Raw genomic sequence first — 27,205 nt, 5'->3', positions numbered from 1 at the left:
CTCTGAGTCCGACGCTGCTTTTATTAATTCATGTGACACTTTGCAGGACGCTCCAGTAATCACCAGGGTCCACGTGAGAGCCAGGAGCGGGTGGCCAGCCTTGCTGCACGCTGCTCGTGCTCACTTAACAGCTTGTCACATCCTCCTCACTCAAGTATTCAGTGCTAATGCATCTCTTAAAGTGCTTCATGAGCTATTAAAGTCGAGCGTGCCTCAAGTGCATGATAAATGGACTCTATGCCAGTGTCTTCCCCCCACTCCACCCGGTCCCTGCCACCAGTGGGATTAATCCATCCTCCCACCCCATTCCCGCTGTGCTTTCCCAGCCCAAGTGCCTGGCTGGCGAGGGGAGGCTGTAGTGGGGCAGGGGGTGAGTTCTGGGTGGGAGGGATGGAGCACGCCCCTCAGGTCTCTAATGCAGGGCAGACACTCCCCAACTTCACCTGCATGTGTGCAGCCTCTCCAAACTGGACACGGTGGGGTGGGCAGGAGACCTGCTCTTCCATAGCCTGTGCCCCCAGTGCTGAGCAGCCCCTCTGGCTCCCGCAGGTAGGGAAAGCCCTGCCTCACTCCGCGCATCCCCTCCAGGTTCTTGTTGATGCACTCAGGTCTCAGCAGCTCTGGTTTCAAGCTGGTGCCCCAGACATCTCCCTCCTGGATGCAGCCAGGCAAGGGAAGGAGGAGAGACACAGGGATGGGGAAGCTATGCTGCCAAATCCTTGAATCCTGCTGGATCACAGAGCAGAAGGTGACTGTCGTTGCAGATCACCTGGCCAGGGGCCTTGCCCGGGGCTGTGCTCTCTGTGCCAGCACACTGCTGCCAGCAACAAAATACATGGCCCTGGCCAGCGCTGGTGGTGAGCAGCATTTGTTTCTCTGTCTAGACAACACTTTTCAAGTGTGTGTAACCCTGAAGTATCTGGCACTTCTGTGTTTTGTGCATCTCCCTGTGCAACAGGTCTGGGCTGCCATGCCCACAGCACGGAGGGAAGCAGCACGGTGCATCCAAGGGACGCTCTGGCAGCCCTGACACTGGGTCCTTCAAGGCTTCCCAGGCAGCAGTCCTGCAAGCACAGCAGGACCAAGCAGCGTTGCTTCTCTGCAGAAAGCATCAGACCACCACAAGCAGCACAGCTCAGCACACAAATGCTTTGAGCAGGCGCCCTGAGAAGGTGCTGGGAACGCTCCTGCAACATCACCCAGCAAGTTCCCTCTGTGTCCGGAGAACAGCTGTCCCCACACAACGGGGACATGCCACTGAACCCCATCTTCTTTGTGTCCAAGCAAGCAAGGCTGCCAGTTCCAGCAATGTAAACCCACCCAGCTGGATTTAGGGGAGCTCAGTGGGGTGCTCTGACTGGGTTCCTCAATCCCACAGAACCCATGAATGCACAGATGTCCTTATCAGTGTTAATCAGCAAAATTCTCTATAATCCACTGAAAGCAACAACAGCCAGGCTGACTGCCAGGGATCCAGTGAGTTTTGGAGGTTCCCCATTTTGTCCCATTTTTGCAGGGCTGCCACAGGTGACCCCACAGCGGGACCCAACCCACTGCCTCATAACCCTCTTGCTCCTACCTGGACCCAGAATCACCAGTGTCCCTAAAATTTTGTCTCTCTAAAGTCATTGCTAAGGTAAGCCCCAAATCCTCTGCTAACCTGGAGAGGCAGGAGCTAGTAGTGGGCACAGATGGGTGGTGGCAACGGGGGCAAAGTCACTCCAAGGAGGTCAGAGCAGGATGGGGCACACATCATGGTGATGAGGTAGGGTGCTGGGGCTTGGGGTGGTCAGGCTGCCACTTCTTTCCACCCACGCATCCCTTCATGGGTGGGTTGCACAAGGCAGCATGCAGAAAAGGGGGGGCGAAGGGTGGTGCCCTGGCTGTAGTAGCACCCTGGGATATGCGGGGGTGTGGGCAGGGCGAGGGGCACCAGCAGGCATCGTGGGGATGCAGGATGCCCAAATCCTGCAGCGGTGGGCAGGAGGGGAGACGTCACGGAGAGGAGAACAGCAATAACATCCAGAAATGTAGCATCAGGCAACCCTGGAGAGCGCACCCAGCTTGCCTGTGGACAGAGGCTGGAGGAGTGTCATTCACATTTTTTGGGACCCCAAGGTGGGAGAGGTGTGAAGAGACTCACCCTGCTGGCTGTGTCTCTGGGCGTACACCACCACCACCGCGGCGAGCACCACGCAGCAGGCTGACGGGACAGGGTTAGCCATCTGTGGAAGCAAACACAGGCAGGAGCAGTCAGGGTTTGCCCCCAGGAGACCTTGCACACGGTGTGCTGAGAGCTGGTCCCTCCTGGGCAGCTGAAGGGTGCGATGGGACTGCAAGAAGATGGCCGTGAAGTGAGACTTCAGCTCAGCCACAGGGGAACTCACTGCAAAATGAGGCTTTTTGCCGGTGCACGCTCCATCGTTCAATGGCCTGTGGCACTTTCCATGGGAGCTACCAGCACAACCAGGTGCCTGGAGGTGATGATACACCTTGCACAAATGCTGCGTTTTCCTCGCCTCATTTTCAACCTTTCCCTTAAGAAAGTCAAACCCTGGTGCTGGGCTCTCCGTGGCAGCTGTAGCATCACCCTAGGAACAGACACTCCCTGCAAGTGGATTGAGGAGGTTTTCTGAAGAGATGGGAGCATACCCAGGCACTTCACAGCTGCAGTCAGTGCTTAGGATGTGCAAAATGCAGATCCCAGCACAGGTAGCTGCTGCTGCTGCTCTGGTGTGGACCCTTCTGGCATTAGCACCAAGCACCATGCTGTCCGCCAGCCTGATGCAACAGCAGCAGCATTTCTGGGCATGCCAAGGACAGCATAATCCTCATCGGTGTCTTCGCAGTGACCGACGGGTGCTGCATGCTGCCCCGGCTGCCTGCCATTGATACCCTGATGGGCCACAGTCAGCCCACATTTCTCTGGGCAGGGAGAGGGGCAGAGGCTGCTCCATCCCGTGCCATGTCCCGGAGGATGCTGGGGTGCAGGGAGGTACAGAGGGGGGACAGCTAAGAAGGCAGGTGGGTGGAGACATGCTGGGCTTTAGGGGCAAGCAGGGAATATACTCCTTGCACCAACAAGCCTCCCCAGGAGTGGACAAATGGCAGCAACAACCACAAGGATGCCCTGCGCAGCCCTGCCAGGCTTGGAGACACCTGAGCTCTCCTCCTCTTGCCGCCGGGGCTGGTGGAGGAGACCAGAGCCAGGAGGGAGCTGCTGGGGATGGCGATGGGGATGCCGGCCCACCCGCCAGGAGGTAAATAGCACCACACGTGAAAAGCAAATTACACCTTCAAAACTGTTTAAACCTCTCTAATCTCCAGCGCTGTATCGGTAACGCGCGGAGGATTGCCTTTTAATCTAGAACACGAGTATAGGCTCGTTAGCCAGATGGCATCCATTTAAACCTAAATGAAGGGGGAGCCGTACTAGCCAGAGAAAAAAAAAAACAGCAAAACATATTCCATTACCCAACACGGCCGTTGCAGGAGCCCAGATGGCCTCGGGTTCGCAGCAGGACATGAGCCTTTGCAGGGCTGGAGGGGAAGGCAAGCATGGCTGGGAGGGGTGCCATGAGCAGATTTTGGGGTGAGGCCTGGTCTCAAATGCCTCTCATGGGCAGGGATGCTGGAGGGACGGGGGCCCTGAGAATGGGGAGCGGGGAGACAGGCAGAGAAGACACCCACAACCTCGCTGCTGAATTTGCAGCGCTGGGTTTGGGCAGCGAGGGCTGGCAGCAAGAGCCGGCCCCGGCATGGCTGTGGTGGCAGAACACGTACACGCCAGCCCCAGATCCTGCTCCCAGCCCAGCCCCAGCCCTCCAGGGTCACCTTGAGCAAATTGCTCTCACTGCCTCCCCTGTGCCTCAGTTTCCCTGCCCGTAAAACAGAGATAACAAAGGTGACCTTCCTTTGAAAGCTCTGGGCGAGAAGCGCTAATTACAACATCATTCTCATTCACTCTGCTTCTTCTCTCCTGCTCTTCTTTTTCCCCACGCCGGCTCTCTGCTCTGCCTCCTCTGTGTGTCTCCACCGTGCTCGCAGCGTGGCTCCCCTGCTGCCACCCCACCTGTGTGCTAGCTGCCATCGCAAGCGGCACCTTGGGGAGCGGGTGATGGCTGGGACCTGAGGGAGGAGGCAATGCCACATCCCTGGGCAGTGCTGGCATGTGGGGCACCAAGCAGCTTGAAGCTGCCTGTAAACCAGGAGCCAGCTCTCCCTACCAATCCCAAATTCACTTCCCACAGAATATTCCCTCCCTACAGCCCTGGTAGTTGGTGGGTGGCACCAGGAATTGAAGCAGGTAAGGAACTGCACCAGAGCCAGAGCCCCTTACTGTGCACCGCAGCCCAGGTACCCCCAGGTAGCGCAGCCATCCCATCTCTGGGGACAGTGGCAAGATGGGATGCAGGACAGGAGCCCCTCCACCCCCCCAGCAATCAGCCTGCTCTTTGAAAAGCATGAGATCTGCTCGCTGTAGCCTTCAGTTTGACTCGTGCCGGTGCAAATATCATTGCCAACCATCACACTCTACATCTTTGTCCCGCCGGGGAGCAAAGCCACTCACTCTCCCCTGCTGCTCCTCGCCTTATCAGTCATTAAAATAATTGCTGCTGCTCCTGCCCATGTGCCTGGCAGCCTCACCCGAGGCCAGACCCGTGTGGAGACAGACACCAGCGTTACATGGCAAGGGACGATTCCTGTCCCAAAGCACAATCGAGCACGATGCTGTTTGGCTACAGGTAGAAAAGGAGTGAAGCGGGACCCAGCCAAGGTCCCTGGGGACTCTGTGGCATGGCCAGGACACAGGCAGAGGCTCCCAGGGCTGGCACAGAGACCTCACTGCTCGGCTGCTTTCGCCCTGCAAAACTTCATTACTTCTTGGAGATGAGCCCTGCCGCCAGGCAGGAGCCGGAGCTATTTTAGTGCGAAAAATCTAGCCAGAAAACCAACTTTTTCTCACTTGAATCGCAATTTCCCATGCAGTATTTGCTTTGTTTGCCTGTTTTGCCCAAAGCCATGTTGATTTTTCTTTTCCAAGCACATAACAAAACCTTTGCAATTTCTGCAGATGCTTCTAATGCAAATTTCCATTTGCTGTATTTGCTCATTTAGCAGTTTCTCTAGCAAAATCCCGCACCCCGGCACACAGGCACACGGGCCAGCGAGCAGCAGCTCACCAGGCATGCAGCTCCCCAGGCTGTGTCCCTGCTCCGGCAGGGACCAGTTGAAAGGTGACAGTGGGGACCTGCATTTATTACACAGCAAACCCAGCAGTGGGAAACTCAATCTTCTGTGGAAAAAGAGGTTGGAGAGTATTTGCTTTTGCCCCTGTAGTGAATCATTTCTTGGCGGCGGAGAGGAAAGAGGAGCCCAGGCAGGAGCAGAGGGAGGCGAGGGGGCACATGAGTATGCGGTGACCCAGCAGTTCTGGAGCTGGAGCTGCCTCTGGCAGCCTTCCTCACTATCCCCAGCTTCTTGTTTTGGGAGAGACCAATTAATTGATCCTTTCCTGCCTTGTCCTCTGCACTGAGGGTAATGAGGACATCAGTCATGGTCACTTTTAGCAGAAGACAACTCAACATAGGCATGAATGTGGTCCCCTCCCACAGTTCTCGGTCTAAACCAAACGCGTTTCCAGTTGTGCTTTCCCTGAGCTGGATCAGGCTACGTGGAAGGGGGTTGTGTCCAGACCTACATGAAGACAAGCTCAGAAGCTGCTCCTGCAAGCAGGATTGAAGGGGTATAGTGATGTGACATTACCTGCTGTGGTATGATGGGGTGAGGACAGTCCTGAGGTGGGCAGCAAGAGCAAAGAGGATTGTGTATCCAGGCAAAAAATAGGATGCCATCGTCTGCTCAATAGTCCCAATGTCCTCTTTTGAGCAGGCAGAGATGAATCCTTTCCAGCTCCCCCTTAGAAGGATCCCCAAAGCCATGGGGATGCTCGCTGGCAATGGGGTATTAACTGGTGACAGCCAGCTGGAAATGGCAGCAGCTCCAGGGCAGGGCTGTCCCCAGCTAGTGAGGGATGCAGGCTGCACCCCCGCCTCCCCTCCCAACTCTCACTCCCCACAGCACCCTCCCAGCCACGATAAATAAGTAAAACCCCATTCTGGAAGTGGGGGTTCCTGCAAAAAAAAAAGGGGTACTTTCAAAACCTAGTGTTTCCATGACAAACTCTTCTGTTGGGCAAATCCCCACTGGCTGCTGTTACAGGGCCTGGCTCTGAAGTGGTGACCTGGGGGAGAAAAAAGCTTCATTAAGTCATTTTCTCCTTGCGTGACCCCCCTGCAGCCTTGCCCAGAGCCTTCCAAAGGAGCTCTGCAGTGCCTGTACTGCAGGCACAAGCTGTAGACATTACGGTGCGCCTGTACTGCAGACAGCAACTGTAGGTGCTATGGTACAATCTCTACTGCAGAAACCAGCTGTGGGTGCCATAGTACACCTGTACTGCAGACACTGACTGTAGCTGCTACAGTATGCCTGTACTGCAGACACCTCCTGCAAATGCTCTGGTACGCCTGTACTGCAGACAACAACTGTAGACGTTATGGTACGCCTGTCCTGCACACACTGACTGCAGACACTACAGTACACCTGTACTGCAGATGCCAACTGTAGACACTAAAGTACACCTGTACCGCAGATGCTGACTGTAGACACTGCAGCACACCTATCCTGCAGGAGAGGTCATGATCTGCCTGTCCCCAAGGTGTGATGCTACACCTGTAGCAGATGCTGACTGTAGCCATTAAGGTGCACCTGTGCTGGACACACTCGCAGCAAACACCTCCTGGGCCCCAGCCCCACAGAAACACCCTTACCAAAGCCACCATCCATTGCTCAGCCCAGCCTTTTGCTAGCAGAGATCCTGCCACAGCTTTCCCCAGCCCCAGGGACCTGGGGTGCCTCCAGCGAGATGCCATCCCTCCTGGAGGGCAGCATGTGCTGCTGGGACAGGCAGTGAAGCACGGCAGTGGGCAGGACATCCCCTAGTCCCGGTTCCCACAGGGATTGCTCCACTTGTGGTCAGCCCTGTGGGCAGCGGGGGCAGCCCTGGGAGCAGTGCTTGGGTGCCCAAAAGCACCAAGTGCTGCCTCCTCCCTTCAGACCTGCCCTGGCAGCAAGGCGAGGGAAAGGAAAGGAAAAAATAGTTACTGCTTAATGCTGTACACTTGCTAAGAGCCCTCCCACCTCCTGGTCTCACAATGCGCCGTTTGCGCTGAACTCCACTTTGCTGCTTAAGAGGAGAGAAAAGAGGGGCTTTATCATCTCCTTAATAAGTGCTATCAGAAAGCCTTACCTGCAGGGCCAGAGCCCCTGCTGCTTGAAAAGCCTGCTTAAATCTAATTTAAACCCCCACTGTCAACAGGGCGATTAGCACTGCCCCCCTGGACCACAAGCACCATGGGGATGACTGGGGCCAGCTGAAATTAATTCACTCACGGCTCTTGCAGACTGCAACTTTCCTCCCTCCACCTCCTCCCTTTCCAGTAACAAAGCAGAGAGGCCGAGTGAGAGGATGCCCTGAAGGAAGGAGCTCACCACGGCAGAGCCCCTCCATTGCTGTGCCTCTGCCAGCCTGGGAAGCACCACCGGACCCTTGGGTGGCTGCGCAGACTCTCTTGCCCTTGTGCTCTAGGAGAGATGGACAGAAGGTGGAGGGATGGCCTTCAAAAAATTTCCCAGCTGCTTCGGTTGAAGACATGCCCCTGAAGGTAGCTGAAGGCTTGCAGAGCTCTTGGCTCCACCACATGCGTGCTGAAGCCTGGAGTTGCTCCATCATCCCTGCGTGTTGCTGGTAGGGTATCTGTGAGAAAGGCAGTGACCAAAGCTGCTCCCCATGCCTGTGGGGATGAAGAAAGAGGCTCTCCTCTTTAACCCAGCTAAAACCAGAGCTGTTTTCCAGGGGGTACTGCACAGCCCATGGGCTCCAGGGGGAGCTGGATGGTTTGGGGAGGAACAAGCAACCCATGAAATGTCTCAGGCTGCTTGGGAGGCTGCCTGACTGGTGAGCTGGCTCCCAAGACAACTAATTTCTTGCCCATGTGGATCACAGCGATGTGCTCCCACTGGGGCAGGGAGCTGTGGAAAGGCCAGCAGGGCCCCGAGACCCCCAGGAGCGAGGTCCTCACGCTGCAGCTGCAGGGGCTGGGGGATTTCTGCTCCAGGAACAAGGTGGGTTCCTCTCCTCTCAAACCACACCTTGCAGCTCCTGCAAACTGCCCAAGCAAGCCCTAATGCACCAGGACACTGCAGCCCACAGTAGGACAAGGGGTATGTGCAGGGGTGCTACAACCTGCCTCCTCTGTGCCCTGAGGACAGGCAGGGGAACCGTCCTTACGGTGTGGCTCCCTGCCAGCCACATCCTACCTCCATGAGCAACATCAGGAGAGCATCGCACAGGTACACCACTGGGAACCTTTCCAGTGACCCTGTCTGCCAAGAGCCCTTGATGCCACAGCCACTATAGGGCAATGCTGCCTTACAGGCAGCTGCCTGCCGCTGCCCATCCCCTCTTCCCACTTGGAGCCTTGAAAGCGGACGTTTCCCACAGCCTGTACCTGTCCTCACAACTACCATCACGTTAACCGGCCTTTCTGCAAGCGGAGGGCAGCGGTCCAAGCCCAGCCATCTGCTCCAGTGGTGATAAAAGCCAACGCAAAGCACAGCATACTAATAAGCATCGCACGTCTTCGAAATTGGTGCCAGGAGAAAGCAGGGCAGGAGGGGGCCTGAATCCCAACAGCAGAGGTTGTGGAGAAACATTGCCCCAAGCCTATTCCTCAAGGACACTGGTGCCACCCAGGCAGGAATTCAGCTGAGCGGCTGTACCCGAGCCCCACTCCTCCTCACCCCACATCCACACCCGGACAGCCTCTGAGATGGAGGAAAACTTGGACTTGTGATGGGAAACACCATTTTCCACCACTTTTTACTCAATTTTCCTCCGTGCTGAGCTTTTTCTGGCTCCCTGCAGAGAGAGATTGCATGAATCAATTGGATATTTGCTTCTATTAAAGAAGTGCCGAAGATGGTGTTTTTTTCTGGAGCCTCCATTCAAGTGGGGTCTTGGGTTGTTTTTTTTCCATAGATATTTCCCCCAGTGGCATGGAGCTGATGGTGCCACGCCAGGGACAGACAGAGGAGATCAGACAGAGAAGGGAGGGAGATAGGAGATGGAAGATGTGAGATGCTCGTGGTCCAGGCTTTTCCCAGTGCCTCCTCCCTGGAAGCTGGAGAAATCACCCAAGATGGGTGCATTTGGGGGCAGATCCTGCTCACTCTGCCTCTCCAGGCTGTGATTACTGCAAGAAGGAACTCTCGATGTCGCACTGAATTTTGGCACTTCGACTCCCAGTCTCCACCCGCGAAAACAGAAAATTAATGATGGGGAACAAAACCCAAAACAAAATACAAAAGCAAAACCAAACTCCCATACACCAAGCGAACAGCCCCAAAGGCTTGTAACCTTCCAGTTAGGAAGGTCCTGCTGCCTCATGACAGGTTCAGTTCGTGATTTCCAGGCGAACGCTTGCAACATTTCTTATTTTTGCCCGCGGGGCTACATTGCCCTTCAAACCCCCCAGGATTTTGCTCACAAACCTGCTTTTTGCCTTGAGGAAAGTCTGTGGCCAGGCTGCTTTATCAACTGCCCAACTTAAGATGCAAACCTCCAGGTAGAGAAAAGCATCCTAGCGTTAAAATCTGGACTGTGCCACAGTTATGTGCTGTCCTGAGCAAAACAAAGAGGAAAGGGAGGACAGACGGAGCTTGTTGTCCAGACTTCCTCCATCAGCTGGATGCCCATGGCACAGGGGACGTGGCAGAGGGCAGCATCGTGTTTCCAAGCCTTTCCAAGCCTTAGGAGCCTGGTCGCTGCTCGTGAGGATTTGGGGCGGGGGGGGGGGGGGGGTGGGTGTCTGGCCACAGGAGCTTTAACATTGCCCTCAGTGGTACATGGGACACAGGGACAAAGGGGTTTGGCTTGAAATATGAAGACTGCCCCTCTTAGTAGCCCAAACTTGCTCCTCTGGAGGTCTGTTTTCTGCAATATCCATGCAAGGGGCTGGACACCAGCGTGGGTGCTGGGTCCAAGCTCACTGGTATTGGAGTTACCCCAATGTTACCACACCAGAGAGGTGAAGGGCATCGTGCTGCTGCAGAAGCACAGGGGCAAGTGGGGGGCAGCTGCTGGTTGCTGCCCCAGCCCAACCGCTGGCACCCTGCAGCCTGCAGGACCCCTTCCCTCCAGCGCAGGCAGGACCACGCTGGCTTGGCCCCAGGAAATCTCCTGGTGGTGACGTCCCCAAGCCAGGGAGAGCTATAGCACACTTCCAAACCAACGAACACAGCCACGGATCGAGGTCACAGTATTGCTGCTCAGAAAGCACGGCAGGTTTGCTTTTTGCTAGCAAGCCAAGACAGAGCTGGAGGAGGATGAGAGCCTGAAGCCCGTGTTGCAGGGGCTCAGGGACATGAGCAGGATTGGGGTGAAGAGCGCTGGAAGAGACCTTGGCAGCCTATCTTGTCCAGGGATGGAATAAGACACTGGTTTAGCAGCTGGGAGAGTAAGGGAGGAAGCATCCAGTTGTACAGAGCTTGCTGGGCATTTTAGTTTTGGCTTGTTTATTTGTTTGGGCTTTTTTTCTTGAAGTGCTTGGCATGGAGGAAGCCACTCGAATGACTCTGATGCCGCCTCCCCAGAGATGCCTCGGGATGATTTGTTTTGCTTTTCTTCATCTCTGCCCTATGCCTACAGTACAAGCAGCCTCCGTGGCCCAGGGAGGGCAGCGGGCGCTGTCGGAGGCAGGCAGGGGCTCAGGATGCTGGGGAACATGTGCTCCCCACTCATCTCTGCTTGCTGTCCTTCCCCATCCAGGTCTCACAGGAGATGCTGGGATCCCTGCTCTGCAACACATCCACCCATCCTGGGAGCCCCCTCCATCCCTTGGAATATGGGCCTCCTTCCCAGCACAATGGACCATGGGGAACAGCAAACGGTATGGGGAGAGCACCAGGACGGTCCAAGAACCACGGCTCTGGCCAGGCTGTGAGCCTACCCCAGTCCTCCCCTCTTGCCCACTGCCCCGTGGGGTGCGGGGTGTCCTCTGAGCCCTCACCAGATGGGGTGCCCCAAAGGAGGACTGCTGCTGCAGGTGGGCAAGCGGGATGAAAGGCACTCTGCCACTGGCTTCCATGCTCGCCAAGCTGCTCTGCACGTCTGTGCGCGAAATGCATACAGCTGCACCGCAGCCATCCCCAGTCCTGCCCCATTGCGCCCTCCGCGAGCCCCCCGGTCCCTCCACACCCCAGCCCACCCCACCTCTGCAGCCCTAGGCTCCCCCCAGCTGACCAGCAGGTTTTGCAGGGGAAACTGCCACGGTGGGTCATGCCTGATGGCCATGGGTTTGCCTGAGCACCACACATGCCTCCAGCTCCAAACACCCGCAGAGCACTTGGGACATGAATTTGCAAACAACGTGATGGGACAGCGCCCTGGACAATGGTCCCTGCAACACCTTCACACCATCAACCAGCCTGGGTTCAGCAGCCCCCAAGCTGCTTTGGGGACGCAGGCCACCTCAGGCAGCCAGGACAGATGTGACAGTGGGGACATTTGTCCTGCACCTGCATATGGGCTGCCCCCTGCCTCCCTCCCCACCACAAGGATGCTGCCCAAAACCTGGGCAGGGAAAAGCACAGGCTTCCCCCGCAGCCAGAGGGGGTTTGGTGCTCATTGCTTCTCCCAGTTCCATCCAGTTTCTCCACCCTGCTTGCACTGTGCTGTCCCACAGGCTCCCAGCACGCCCCATGCAGCCTGATGGGGACTGCCTCCAAACGCCACAGCGGCACCCAGTTTTTATAGTGGGCAACCGAGTATGCTGCAAAATGGTGAGCTGGGGGAAACTGAGGCACAGGGCTGCTCCATGATGTCCCGAGGACAAGTGAAGAGAGCAGCAGTGCAGGGAGGGACTAATCCTCCTCTTCGGTGGGGGCAGCCCGTGGCGGGGCTAGTGATTCTGCAGGGGCTTTTTGCTGCCAGCAGCCGCTTTGGTAGACATGGGGATGTGCCACAGCGCCAAGCCCGGGGATGGCTGTGGGACTGGGGCAATGCACCTGCACACTCCTACTTGCAGACGCCCTCCTGGGAAAGCAGGAGGGAGGAACCAACCCCTTTTCTCTCCAACCTCCCCAACGGCCCCACTCACACGTCGAGCCTCGCCATGCGCCGGCAGCTGCCTCGCTGTCACCACCGCCTCCGTTTGCAGCAGGACCTCAGTGACCCCAGCCCCACCGCCGCCCGGCATTGCCTGCATGGAGCTGGGGGAAAAGCAGCTGCGAGAGGCCAAAGCACGGGGTCTCTTCCCCCTCCAGCATTGCTGAAACAGGCTGGGGGCACCCAGAAACCCCAGGCTGGTGCCGCTCACCTGGCTTCCAACTGCTGCCTCTTTGGGGTGCTCCGAACGCTGCAGCTCAGAGCCGCCGGAGCACGTGGGGTGAGCACAGTGGGCCACCAAAGGCACCTCCGAACCCCTCTATGGACCCTTGCCCTCCCCGGGGTCCTGCCCCAGCCCTGCAGATGGCGTTTGCTGAGAGCAAGCAGAGGATGAGGAGGGAGGAACAGAGTTGGCCCAAGGCAGCTGTGCTGAAATAAAAGGCAAGAAAGTCTCTCGCCCAAAACTACAGGAAAATTTAATTATCAAGGACAAAACACCATCTGTTTGTGCTGACTGTGACCTCCCGCTGGCCCCTGGCTTTAACAGCTCTTAAATTAGCATGTTTGTTAGGGGGTATTAGCTGTCTGACATCAGGCAAGCAGTTCCCGCAGGGTGAGGAGGAGGACGGAGCGGCTGTACACTGAAACGCGTGCCGGGGCAGCGTGGTGGGCTCAGCAGCGATGGGGGAAACAAAATACCCCTTTGGACACAAGGATTCCCCCTGAGCACGGCTCTTGCTAGGAGTGATGAGCTCTGGCAAGCCCAGCATCGCTGTGTGCTGCCACTGGCAGGTGAGCTGTGGCACAAGACCCTATTTGGGTCTCAGCCTCTTTCCAAAAAACAAGGAGCCAAGAAGATGTATGCTCGGAGGAAGATTTAGCTGTGCAAAGCCAGCAGAATTAAATGAATACTCAATATAGGAGAAACTGGGTTAAAATCCGTTTGTTTCCAGCCCTGCAAGGGAGGGAAGATGCACACATTTGTACCATGCCTGGGAACCAATTTGGTCCCCAAGTGATGTCAAACTGCGCAGATCCTTTCTTTCTTTCTCATAGTTTGTGGGGTACAGACTCAAGGTGGGCATATCATCACTCTCCTACCTACCAACACTGGCTGCAGTGAGCAGAAAACGGTATGAAGCCAATTCGGCTGTTTAGGAGAAAAACAGCTCAGCTGGGAGAGGTTCCACTTTGCAAGATCCCAGCAGCTTTTTTCTCCAGCACCTGAGCTTTGCTCTGTGAGCTCTGCTCTGCTCTCAAGCCCTGCAGCCACTACAAAGGAGGCTGGAGGCAAGCGCAGCTGCTGCCAGCATTGCTGCTCCAAGGCACTTTTTCCACCAGTAAACCATCAAAGCCAAGTGCTAAACATGAAGGCAAATGGCTTCTCCGACTTGCCATGAAGACTTGCATCCAAGGAGCATGGATCCAGGCCTAAATTCATCCCGGGGCAATTCTAGGGGCTACGGCTCCAGAGGTGGCCATGCTGCCAGACCCCAGGAGCGAGCAGAGTTGTGCCCGATGCTCCTCCAGTTTGGCCCCACGCTCTGCGCCACCGCTGGTGCACGTCACTCTGCTGCCCATCACTCTGCTGCCCATCACCCTACCCCGCCAGCCAGCCTCTTGCTGGACTTTCCTAGCTTTCCTTTCCTTCCAGTCCACAGAACCAGCACCTATCTCCCATTCCTGTGCCCCTGCCAGGTCAGCTCCTCTCCCACTCCCTGCCAGGTTCATACGCCTTAAAACTAGCAAGGGGTTTTGTCCCCGCACTCAAGACGAGACCCAGTGTCAGGTCTCATCCTGTATACCTGCCCCTCCTTGGGCTCCTCTCTCTCCAGTGATCACCCTGTCTCTTCCACCCCCAAAACCATGCCAAGTCTTTGCTCCTTCTCACCTCTGCAGGCAAAACAGCTGGTAGATGAAGAGCAGCCCTTGCAATGCCAGACTTTGCTTGGAAGTCCCCTTGCCCAGCTGCATCCCACTGACCTCCGTCCCGGGAGGCTGGTACTCCTCAAACCGCCTGCCCGAAGCCTGCGCTCATCCCTCCCCTCTCTCGGGGGCCAGGCAGCAGGCAGGGACCAAGCTGCCACCCCCTGCCCGGCTGGCTGCCTTCCACCACGCATGGCTGGGCAGATGCGGACCACGTGTGCGCTTTATCTCAGGACCCTTCCTGCAAGCTTCGGCACTGAAGGAGGAAAAAAAACAGCAGCCGAGAGCAGCCGTGGAGTCCCCGGCGGCCTCCAGCCCCCTCCCAAACTCTGGCTCAACTCCATCCACTGGGGCAAGACTCAGTTTAGGGGAAGGCTTGTTTTTTAATTAGAAAATATTCATCAGCATTTAAAAATAAAATAATAAAAAAAGTGTCAACCAGCTGGGGCTGCAAAAGCTGGGGCGTTTTGGCTCCCGACCGAGCACTTTGATAGAAAGACTCTTTGGAAAACGCCGTAGAAAATATTTAATTTCTCCCAAGGCCTGCATATGGGGCTCATCACTTGTGCATATTGCACAGGAATATTCATGTGCGCTGGCCTCCTGCTACAGGATGACGAGCGTTCGCCGGTGCAGCATGCGAGAGGGGCTCCTTCCCTTCCCTTTTTTTTTTTTTTCTTTGGAAGAGGAAAGCGCTGTATTTCACTTTCAATCCCCAAATATTCCTCAACGGCAGAACAAAGGAAAAGCTGAGCCAGAGTCAAGTCTACTTGTACTCATCAGCTTGCTGTGCTCACCGCAGGGTAAAGCCACGGATGAGCAGCAAATGTGGGGAAGCCCATTTCTGCCCCCGGTTTTGTTCCTTTCTGGTTGCCTGAGCCCATTGTGATGCTGCTTGGATGGAGAGTGGGAGCCCAGCTTCCACCTTGCTGGCACGGCAGGAGGTTTCAATTCAAACCCCAGCTCTCCAGCCTGGGGATGTGGAGGTGCTGGACCTGCTGCTGGGCATCTCCTTTAGCTAATACCCTTCTGCAAAACTCGGGAAGGGTGGAAATAATTCACTGTGGCCGCAGAGCTGAGCAAGGGGATGACTTGCCCAGCAAGAGGATGACAGCCACGGCTCGCTTGGTCCTCCATCTCCCACTGGTGCTGCTAGCTCCCTCGCTTTCACCCTCAGCTTTTGGCTCAGCAGAATTTGGGCTGAGGGCTTTTCTGCAACAAGCCAATGAAGAAACCAAACTCACGCCCAGCATCTTCTCACCCTTTCCCAGGGACGCTCACCTCCAGCAAACGCTCCCTTCTTCCCCATGAGCTCCCACCTTTGAGGTGCTCTGCCTCCTGCCCTGCAGCCTGCCAAGGCTGCTTGACCTTCTTTAACCTTTCCTAAAGGGTTTGTGCTCCCTCTCCCCAGTTCTGGCTGCACCCATCACCCCCATCACCCCTCTGAGCTGCTCTCTGCAGCTCCAGCACCTCCCAGCACAGTATGCAATAGCCCTCGCCGGAGCAGATCCTGCCCAGCCCCAAAAAAGCTTCCTCCTGGCAGATGAAAACTCAGAGCACTAATTAAGAGAAACTCTGGCCAAGGAGAGGGGGTAGGAAAAGAAACCATCTGAGTTCACTATCTCTGTGGCTGAAGCGAAGCTGACAGCAGCTTGGGGAGAGGGCATGGCTCCTGCCAGAGTTGCAGAGGAGCCTCTGACCAGAGCAGCGCATTTGCGCAGGGGTCAAACCAAAGTTCTTAAACACACCCGTGAAAAGTATTAATAAAAAAATCTATTGAATCTTCAAAACAGAAATCATTCCTAAATAACTGTGCACACAAACATGCATACGCACACATGCGCCCTTTATTAATTTTGTTATTTTTTGGCAACCTTTCCCAACCAGAGGGGAAATTTGATGCCAGGTACATGCCTAGGTGGGGTCTGCAAGATCCACTATGGAAAAAAAATTCAGTGAAAAAAAAAGTCTTTACACCACTTCTGGAGCATTGTGCCCAGTTTTGGGCTCTGGTACAGGATGGGCATTTCTGACCTCTAGCAAGTCCAGTGAAGAGCCATCAGCGTGGTGATGAGGCTGAAACACATGGGGATGAGGACAAGTCGAGAAAAGAGGGCTTGTCCAGGCCAGAGAAGGGATGGTTTTAGGGGGACCCAACAGCAATCTCCCAGCACCTAGAGGGAGGTTACTGAGATGATGGAGACAGAACTTTTCCCTCCATAATTGTAAAATGAGAGACAACAGGCATGAGCTGCAACAGGAGAGGTTCTGGCTTGCCGTAAGGAAGATGTTTTCCCATGGGGACAGTCACCTGCTGGAAGAGGGACCCAGACGGGTTGTGGGATCTCCAGACCTGAAGGTTTTCAAGACTCAGATGGGCAAACTAAACCCTGCTTGGGGCAGGAGGCTGGACTAGAGACCTCCTAAGGTCACTTCTCACCTGGATGGATGTATGAGCACACCAATGCTGGGAAAAATTAAATATAAAAAAGACCCCCACAAATTCTGGGAGGGGGACGGCTCAGCCCAGAGATCTTTTCAAACACCCTGGAAAGCAAAATCTGTTTGAACAAATCTAGCCAGCTCTTTGCTTGGAGGGGGACGGAAACCATGGGCTGCAACACAGCAGGGCCAGATCCTGCACTCAGCCCATCCCCATCGATGAACTGGAGACGGAGAAGACGGCTGTCTTCCCCTCTTCCAAATCTCCTTCTGCAGGGACCGACTCACACAACAATGGTAAGTGATTAATGAGCGGCCAAGCCCGTCAGCATGCAGGCTGCGTGCATGGGCGCTTGCGTGCGTGCATGCTGCTCCCCGAGACTTGGCGAGGAGGGGAGCTGGGGGGAAGAGCGCTGACAAGCAGATGATTAATTGAAATGCAAGGGGGAGGAAAAGTAATGTCCGCTAAAACTATCAGGCAGCATGAGCATGGGAAAGAAACTCGGAGATGCTGTCCCCATCCCTGCTCCGCACGCATCGTGCCTCCCAGCTCCGAGCTGCTCGCCAGTCCCTTCCTGGCTTCTATTTTTGCAGGTGCCGTTTCATATTTGAAAATAACCATGCTGCACACGCACATATATTTTTTTCCTCCCTGGCCCCCGGCTCACTGCACGCGGAAACGGCAGCGATGGGAGAGCAAACCTCCCAGTCTGCAGCACACGGCAGCAATTACACATCCAAGCGCTCGTTACCCGGCGCCTCTGGGCGAAGGCGCCCGCAGCCTGGGCTCTCCGCACTGCCTGCATCACCTGCACCTTCCAAGCGGTGCAGGCTTGAAAACACACATAAAGTTACCGTTTTGCGCTAAAATAATACGAAGAAAAAAAGAAGAAAACAATAAAATAAAGGAGGCTGAAAGCTCAAGCCTGGCTCAGCTCTGAAACCTTGCTCAGAGTCTGTAAATTATATCCCAAGCATCGGAGCTGGCGTGCTTGCACCATCAGCAAAGAGGGCAAGCAGCTTCTGTTCCTCATCCGGCGTGAAGGGGCTCAGCTTGTGTCACCGAATAAATAGCATGGAGATGCAAAGTGGTACATGCTGTTCCCCTGCACCACTGCAGGGAAAAGCACAGAAGGCAACGGGACGGGGTATCCAAGGGAGAGGTCTGAAGGAGCAACAACGGGATTTTGTTATGGCCGAGGTCAAGGCCAGCACCCCAGGAACCTCGTGCCTCCAGCTCCTCCTCCAAGACGGAGGACCAAAGGGAAGACCAAACGGGTTTTTCCATGGAGAGGAGAGGATCCTGAGCTTCAGAGCCTTGGGTTGGAAAATTAGAGGTGTGATCTCGCCAGTGGCCTCTGGGTGCAACCATAGCGCAGATGATAAACCCTAGCTCTTTGCCCAAGCATGTGCCAAGTGAGCACCAAGTTACAGAGGCTATCAGGAAGGGGATTTACACCAGGATAAAACAGGACACGAATTTGGGCTGCTGGGGTGCGGTTATTACCACCTTTCACTCGGCAAGCTGATCCCCAGCCAAGACGACTGGCTCGGAAAATTAACTTGGTGCGTTGTTCAGCACTTCACCGCTCAGGTAACGAGCGGAGCTGTAGGCGATTGCATCGGAGGGCTTCATGAACCGCTTGTACCATTGACATGGTTTAACAGACTGCTGTTTATGAGACAGAGCAGTATTTAAAAGACGCATTTCTCTCAGAGCCGCACATAAAATTTGATAGCTAAATAGCTGTAAATGCTACTGAAGTCTGACAACTCGAAGAGGAATCAAGGGTCTGTCATGCGGAGTATCCGCCAATACACCCGGCCCCGCAGAGGCAGCGAGACTTCCAGTCTCATAAAACCTTTTTTATATTGGAAGTGAGAATTTGTGCAGCGCATATGAACTCTTTTTTATTGGGCTGGTGTGATGCTGAGAAAATGCAGTTAAAGTTGTACAAGTCCTCCTTGGAGCACTATCGGGGCGCCTATAAATCAAAAGCTTTATCCAGGAATGGGTTTACTAAATAAGCCCGCTTTAGTTCGGGCTCACGCCGAGTGGCAGGAGCTCACAGCAGGAGCGGGTGCCTCCCCTCAGTGCTGCCCATTTGCACCAGCCGAGCAGAGCCAGCCCCGAGCAAGAAGGGCTCTAGCCCATCTCCCTGCTCTCGGGGCCAAGAAGAGCATCCCAACAACAGAGCATTATCCTCCAGAGCCTGGCACCGCTCTCCTCTCCTCCAGCACGGGGCTTTTACCCTCCTAAAAGATCCACGGCCCCCCACAATGCTCCCGGCTTGCAGCCCCAGCCCAGCTGCTGCCCTGAACCCAGTCCAGACCCCAATGCCTACGCAGCTGATTCGGAGAGATCCCAGGAGCATCCCAGGCTGGAAGGACCACAGACCCACCTTCGGCACCCAGTGGAAATGGAGTATTTCCGAACCTTCACGAAGGCCTGGAGCGCTCCAGTTGGGGATGAAGATTTGGGCCAGCTCCCTTATCCCCCAAAGACTCCTACATCTCCACTCTACAGCTGCATTAATTATTTCATCTTAGTCTGGCTTCCTCATTAAGCTAACCTAGACGGCCCGCGGCTGAGTGACAGAGAGCTAGTCTGCAAGAATCCAAGCCAGCAGCGCTGGAAGCCATAGGCTTGATTTGATTTACGCGGACTAATATTACACATATCTCAAACACGCAATCTTTAGAGGACCTGAGGCTGCCGGACGGACGGGGGAAAGCCCACGCAGAGCCGGCAGCGCAGCATCTGGACCGAGACTGGGTATCAGCATCTCACCCTGTGCTTGGCCAGGAGGGTCGAGCCTGACTGCAAGAGCAATTCCCTCGTGGATGCCCTGGAGCTGTGGGGAGCGGAAAGCCCCGGCACTGCTTCCAGAGGACCCAAGTGTGACACAAAACATCTGTGTCAAAGCAAGGGCTGGGAAGCACGACTCCTCCGGCACCGGCCGCGGGACAGCCCTTTCACCCCACTGATGTGGCTGCGACATTCAGCTAATTTTGGCAACGGGCTCCCCTTGGGATGTCTGGCTTTCGTGGGCTATAAGAACGACGCTTCGGGGCATTACGCAGATCCCCGTTTTCCAGTACTGCCAAATCCAAGGCTTTTGTGTGAATCCACCGCATTTTGCCGTCTCTGCAAACAAGTGTATAGAAATACAAGACTTCAGCCCCTTGGAAGCCTCCAGGGAAAATTCAAAGCAATGAAGAAATATGAGTTGCTTTTCCATGAACCCATCGAAAAAAGAAAAAAAAAAAAACCCTGAAAAACCCCACATTACTTTTCAGCCCGGTTTTGCCAGCAGTACAGGTCTTTTTCCCACAGTCTAAGGAATCAACACATTTTCAAATCACTCCTGCTTATGGTATTGAATATCAGAAAACGATTGCCTTTCATTCAGCAGCTGTTTTGGGACACCAAGGGAAAAGGCAGGCAGTCTAAACTTAGCAAAACACGACGAAAGGCTTCGATGCACTTAAAAACTAGTTTCAAGGACTGGAACGGGAAAGGAGAGGTCTGCAAGGGGTGCATGTGAAGAGGAGGATTTCAGGGTGCCAGCATCCTTCCACAGCCCCAATCTCTCTTGGTAGCAGAAGGACATTGCAGCACTGCTCCACTCCTCTGGCTCCTTGGAAAAACACAGAGATGTGTCCTCATTTCCCCATGAAAATCAGGAGTATCTCCAAATTTACCCACCTTCAGCATTTCTGATGCGTGGATGCCCTGGCATCTCTGTGCTGCCGGTGGGGAGTGGGCAGCTCCAAAAATAAACCAAGCAGCTCGGTGCATTAAAGAGGAAACCCAAAGGAGGGAATAGCAACAGGGTGTGGAGGATTTGCTGAAATAAGTTTTCCCAGAAGCACTGGAAGTAGAAAAGCCCTAGTCTCCTACAGGCTTGTGCCACTTAATCCCCCTGTGCCCCCAGCAATAGCTCCAACCTCCTCCTGCTCATCCATTGTCCCCTGCCTCATCCACAGGGAGGGGACCCAAACCCCAAAGCTTTCCTGAAATGAGGGCATGACCTGGTCACTGACTCTGGTGGCCTTCTCTGTCTATCACACCTGGCTGCAATCAGCCAGCAGGATGGCAAGCCTTTGCTAGGGAAGGCTGACAGCCCAGCAGACCAGAAGAAGGGGACCAAAAGGGAGAGGAGATGGGAACAGCCAAACCCGGCAGGTATCAGCGCTCAAGTTGGGTCGTGCAGCCCATCAGCCCTGATCAAACATCCCCAGTGATACCTCTGGGCGAGGGACGAGAGCAGGGAATCTTGTCCTCATCCTATCTGACCCCTAGTTCCCACCTGGCCCCCGCAGAGACACAAAAAAGCCTTAATGTCACCAGGTAAGCAAAAAGCCACGACCGACGGGCTTCTAACAAAGACAAACTGCCTCTCTCCTTCCTCTCAGATTGCAAGCAGATGTGTGCTTAAATTACCTGCTGCTGACTGCGACGCTTAGCGAAGCGCCGTGGTCTAGGAGCAGAACGAAGGAAAAATGTGTGAAACGAGGGAGGGGAGGATTAGCAGGAATTCAGCTGGCTCTGGGAGGGCAAAGTGTCGCTGTTGCAGAAAACAAACATCACTTCCATCACAAGAGGTGCGTTCGTGACAGCTAGCACAAGGGACACCCTGACCTGGCTAAAGATACCGATGAAATTAAGAAAGCCCAGGGAAAGGCTGCAGGGTTGGGTCTGGGCTCCCCAAAGGGAATCGCTCCCAGCCCACAGCACGCTACAGGAGCAGCCCTGCTTGCATCACCTGGCCTTGGCTTCCTCTTTCAAAGCAACCCTTCAAGCCTGTGCACCCTGCTGCCTGCATAGCTCGTACACCCTGGCTCCAAACACCTTTGAACTGCCTCACCCAGCTGCTGCCAGTGTTGGCTCCTGCGGTGGGCTGCATGCGTTCACCCATCCTCCTCTGTTGGTCTCCCCAGTGATGCCTTGGGAAGTTCACCAGCAGCCCCCACACCAAGGAGGGCGCAGACACCCAGGGCCCATCTTGGTGGTGCTAAGAATGATGCTAGTGGAGGAAAAGCCTGGAGAAAGGTATCTCCGCTGTGCTGGCCCACCATGATGCATGGGGCAGATGTGACCCCTGGGCTCTGCACCACCTCTGCCCCTACTCAGAGCCAGCTTGCACTCATGCTGGTGGCAGCTTTCCCCTCATGGAAGGCTGCCCAAAGCCTGAGGCATCCGGGCATGTCTTTGCACCAAGGGTCAGGCTCCAAGCAATTCCTCCTTACAGAACTGGGATGTGGGTGCAGCCCAGGAGAGCCCAGATGTTGCCACACCGTCAGGGGCAGCAGCTTGCTGCAAGGATCCCCGGTCTCTGGAAGAGCATTCAATGGGGTCTCCCATCTCCCAGCAGCATCCCATGCAGCAGGACAGCATTTTGCAAGCTGAGCCACACAAATCAAGCTCAACCTGCTCCCCTTCCCCCTTCGCCGCTCCTGGCTTGCTCTCTGCCGAGCCCTTGCGGGTCACACGTGGCGTCCCACTTCCCGGCACAGCTCCGCCGGCTGGAGCAAAGAGCAGAGTCAGACCCCAAATTGCAGATTAGTGCGTTGGGTTCATGCACGGGAAACAAAAGATCGGAAATCTCTGAAGTGCACAGCTGGAATCCACACCCCGACCATGTTTTTGTGAGATATCACGTACGTTTTTAAAAGCTATCTAGAGAGGGTTCTGCTTTAAAACAGCCTGGCAGCTGCTGCACTGACACCACTGCCTGTCACGCTGACCAGGACCTTTGATTGTTCCCTGTCCCCCACAGGCCAGGCTCATCTGTAGCCTTTAGCCTTAGGTTATGATATTATTCAAGGAAAGGATTAAACATCCTCCTCTGCGTTCGTTCAGCACCAGCTGTGGAGGGAGGGTGGGAAGGGAAGGACGCGCAACCCAGAAAAATCACTGTGGGATACTATGTGCCAACACCCCGAAGTGACGGTCCCCAGAAACCCCAGGGTTTCTCTCTCCATTGTATTTATGGCCTCACAAGGTCACCGCAAGGGGAAAGCCCACGAGCAGCCGTTAGATGCTCACGTGGTACCATGAAGAACAGGGACCACAAAAGCACTCATCCCCGCTCATACTGCAAATGCGTTTTCTTCTTCTTTCAAAGCTCCTGCAACAGCAACTATACTTTTATGGGATGCCAAAGTATGGGGTCTTTCTTTGCCCCTCTCCGCACAGCAGGCTTCTGGGCTAAAAGTGACCCGAGGTGAGATCAAATACCCTTATGAGATGCTTACCTACCTTGTTCCTCAACACTGCTGCTCTCCAAGGAGAGACACTGCAGAGCCTGAGGGATGGTTTATTCCCCTTGGGGCTTCATTTCTTCCTCACTGCCTCTCCTCCCCATCTCTCACGCTGCCTGGGTTGCAGGCTGCCCCCTCAGCCTGGCTGCATGGGACGTTTGCTTCACCTTAATTCACAGCTGCCCGTCTGCAAGCCCTTCCTGCCTGTGTTGCCAGCCAGGAACGACTGGCAAGCCCTGCCTACACCCACTCCTTCCCCAGGCTCCTCCACCCCAAAGCATCCTCCTCCACAACCTTGCAGCAAGTGTTTCCTCCAGGAGAACATGGTTCTCTCCAGTCAAATTGATTCCGGCAAAGTGGCAGCTTCTCCATCCCTCCTGTCCCCTTTGTTTGGACCAGGGGAATTGACACAAGACATTGCATTTCCAATTGAAACAATTAGCTTAAAAGCCCAGCTTGAAATTAAAGGTCCAACCCAGTGACATGCCACAACCAGCCTCCCCAGAGAATATTTTCGGATCTTCTCCGGTGTTTGTCCTTTAGGGACTGTAGAGAAGGTGCAGTGCGGTGCCAGGATCCAGCAGACACTGTGCTCAATGCACTCGCCATGCTGTGCGCCCCACATCCCATTTGGAAAAACACTTTCCCAGACATGCAGTAAATACTGGAGCAGCAATACCCAGTGGTATGGCTCCAGGCTCACCCCAGCGTGGGGAAGAGCCAGGCCAAGCTGACCTGGGAGAGCAAAACTGGGAGTGAAACCCCGTTCCAGCAAACGCAGGGCCGACAATGAGATGCAGAAAGGACGTGAGTCATTGAACGAAGGCGTCTGCTTTTTCCAGCACACGTGTGGAGTTATTCTCACCTGAAATCAGTTTTTGGACAGCTAGAGAGCACATGCTGTTTCAAGCCAAACATGCCCGGGTCACTCTCCCAGGCAGGGAGTTATCTCAGGGTTTATTAATGGGGAAAGCCACCACACCAACATGCTTGCAGGCTCCAACTCAGCAGCATCATGGCAAGAGCGGCGGGGAAGGAGAAGCAGGAACACCCACTCTGCTCCTCCCTAGGGAAATGATCAAAAAAAGAGCAAGACCATCGCCCGCAGCCAGGGATGCCCAGCATCGTCCGGACAGCTCTGAGCCCAGGCTGCCCTCCCTCCCACGCCGAGATGGGAAACCCATTAAATGCTGCAAGCAACGAAGCCTCCGCTACTCCTCCCTGGAGGCACTTTCACAGTCAACTTGAGGAAATTGTTCCTGATATCCAGCCTAAATTTCCCTTTGTTGATTTTCAGTTGAGCAGCGGAAAGGTGGGAGCTTTAATGAGACAAGCGGGGCCGCTGCAGGGGAAGGAGCCGTCAGTTTGAGCGAGGCAAGGCACAGAGCTGCGGTTTAAGTGGAGCAGCTATTGAGAAAAGCCCAGAATCCTACAAACTTGGGAGGGAAAAGGTCTATTAACTTTCCCAATGGACTAACATGAGATTGTTCCCCCATTTTCTAATGCTTCTCCCAGTCCAGCTATTTGATTGGGACCAGAGCTCTGCAAAAATATGAAGGGCTTGTTCTTTTTTTTTTTTTTTTTTTAAAGGAATTGCTGCATATGGAATAAAACGTTGGGCTTTACAGCCAGATTTTCTTGTTTCATCCAAGGGCAAAATTTTTGATGGCTTGCCTGCTAGACGTAGCTTCTTCTGCCCTGAAAAACCCAACAGAACTCTTCTGGCACACGAGCCAGGGTACGATGTGTGTGGCAGCAAATTGCTACCAGCTTGTATTTGAAAAGAAAAGTTTTTCGGGGAGAGAAATGTGACACAGAAGTGCAGACAACCACTTTCTGGGACACAGGTGCTGCTCAGCAAGGCATCACCCGTCTCAGACACTTCCTCACGGGAGCCCAGCATGGTGCTGTACTGCAAACTGGCACCACGAGAAGTTTGCTGGATGTGAAGCTGATGCCATCCTTCACTATTTTTCCCCCTTTAGCTGAGGAAAAGGCTTTTCATCAGGAGATAAGACACTGCAATGCTCACAGGAGCATGCCCAGGGCATGCCGATGCATGAGCAAGGGGTATATAAAGGAATGACGGTGCAGCCAAGTGGGCTTGGCCATGGGGAGAGCATGACATCTGTTGCTTCAAGCAACAGGGACATCAGGACCTAAAAATCTAGCTTGAGACATGTGCTTCAGCAAGCAGAGGAGCAATGGTTGGGTTCAGGAGTGCTGGGCCCCTTACTCACCCGAACAGCATCAGCGCTGTAACACCCTGAATCCCCAAAACAGGCTGTCTGCTTCGGCACTGCTCCATGGGGTAACAGAGCTCCCAGGCCATGCGGCACCACTGCAGCCAGACCCCTTTGCAGGCAGGGGTTTGCCCAATATGCCCACAGACCCCCATGGGGTTATGGAAATGGAGGCATTGCAAAAGCTAGACCATGCAGGGCTAACCCACCTTGGCAGATGTTTGCCTTAATCGCACACCGTTTTCTTAAATGTCAGATGGCTGCATGGCAGTAGAAGGGCGCTTTTCCACTCCGCTTTTACGGGCTTGTAAAGGCAAAGCGGCTGCACGCTCCCTGGAAATGTCAGGCTCCCTTTTCCTGAGGACCTGCCATCCGTCAGGTTTTACCAGTGAAAAAAGAGGAGGGTGCGCTTGGCCATGCTAGGTGAGGGAGCTGCACGGGCAGGTATCACTGCAATGAGCCCTCCCTCCCCTTGCACCCGTGTCAGGCCAGCGACGTGCATCGCACCCCCCAAAAGCAGCACCCAACCTCCCATGCAGAAAGGGGCAAGGGTGGCTGCAGGCACACACTCCCCGACACTGACACCAGGTTTTGCAAGCTTGGCAGGCAATGGTGCTGTGCAGAGCACCCTGCAATTAACCCAGAGCACGCAGCCCTGGGATTTCCCTGTCGTTGCCCTCGCAGTGTCCTTCGGTGTCACAGCAATACACTCGTGGGATAAACCTTAAGCACACAGGCTGCAAAAACTTCAATAAGAGAGATCCACACCACAATATTAAAAAAACCCAACCCGTTGGGTTTTGTTGCAGGGTTTAGCAGCAGGACAAACCTGAGCGGAGGGGAATGAAATAGAGATTTTCTCCATCTACTTCCTAAATGTTGGGTGAGGGAGCACATTGCACGGTACATTGCAAGTTTGGGATGTGGCAAGATACCAACTGCATTTTATGTGTTGCAAAACCACCTCCTCTGTGGCAGCTGAGATTTCAAAGCATAAGCTCCGACCTTGGTAATATTTTTTACATATTGAGTCACTGCCGACACTGGAAATAACAGGGGAAAAGGGCTAGGATTTCAAAGATTTTAGTGCATGGATGGATCTGCTAAGAACTGGGACAGCCCCAGCTGCCAGCCTGGCACCTCCAGCCCTCTGCCACTCTTCATTACAGGCACAAGGCAGCGAGATTGAAACAATCCAAGGCAATGCTAAGTCCTGGCATGCCAGACTGCGCAAGAGGAGGATAAGGATTCGAACACCTGCTGGGATGCAGCGGGCACAGCCCTCCACTGGTAGCCCTAAGGGTGATGAGCACGGCCGAGCAGGTGAATCCCAGTTTTTTATGACCCACCTCCAAGGGAGGATGGCTTGAGCTGACCAGCCCCTTTTCTTTTCCCTTATGGAAAAAATCAGGGCAGGTTCATGTCCTTTGCCTGTGAAGGCAAACACCCCAAAAACAAGGGGAGAGGAGAGAGGAGACTCAGCAGAGAGCCTTTTCCACTGGTAAGAGCAAAGCTAGATAGGTAGATGGATAGGGAAGGAGAGGAATCCTTCTCACACATGACATCCCACCCCATCTGGTCCCTTCAGATTGACCCTCAGCCTGAAGGTCTACCCCCCTGAGACACTTCACAGATACATAATTCGATTCCCCAACTCTCCCCCTTCACCTGGCAAGGGAATAGCTGTCTCTCATAGTCCTGATTTGCTAAATAAAACACTCCTTGAAGGCTCCCCGCAATAACATTTGCACAGAAAATTGACATTCTTCCTCCTCCCACCAGCCCTGATGCTGTTTGTTTGTGAGTTAATAACTTGGACGCTCGGCTGAGCTATTGATCCCTTCTCAGTACAATCATTCTTTTGGGCCCAAAATACACAAAAAAATAAAAGAACAAGCTAGTGATGAAAAAATTAACCTGGCACTTGCACATGGCCCCATGGCATTGGCATTGCAAGGGGACTCGGGTCCTTCCCACCTGCTTGTGATGTCTTCTGCAGATACAGGCGTACGAGGTTGGATTTATTTCTCCATCCTTCTCCATCATCAAGGACGCGGTTTTGCAGCTTGCAGGTGGAAAGTCAGCTTTCACAACCCAGAAT

At 54.5% G+C, this 27,205-nt stretch overlaps 1 protein-coding gene across 1 annotated transcript in view; it reads right to left on the bottom strand.

Annotated features, from left to right (window-relative positions):
- The window catches only part of CNTFR (ciliary neurotrophic factor receptor), a gene marked incomplete at both ends in the record, with an annotated part of 206,615 nt that overhangs the window by 84,197 nt on the left and 95,213 nt on the right, over positions 1-27,205 (bottom strand). The window contains one exon of the mRNA XM_082335574.1: positions 2,144-2,225. Within this exon, the coding sequence (XP_082191700.1) occupies positions 2,144-2,225 (82 nt within the window). The remainder of the gene's footprint in view (positions 1-2,143; positions 2,226-27,205) is intronic.

The sequence above is a fragment of the Platalea leucorodia genome, assembly GCF_965183815.1.
Source record: "Platalea leucorodia genome assembly, chromosome: Z".
NCBI lineage: Eukaryota > Metazoa > Chordata > Aves > Pelecaniformes > Threskiornithidae > Platalea > Platalea leucorodia.
Note: the sequence above shows the minus strand (reverse complement) of the source record. Positions and strands in the feature narration are given on the sequence as shown.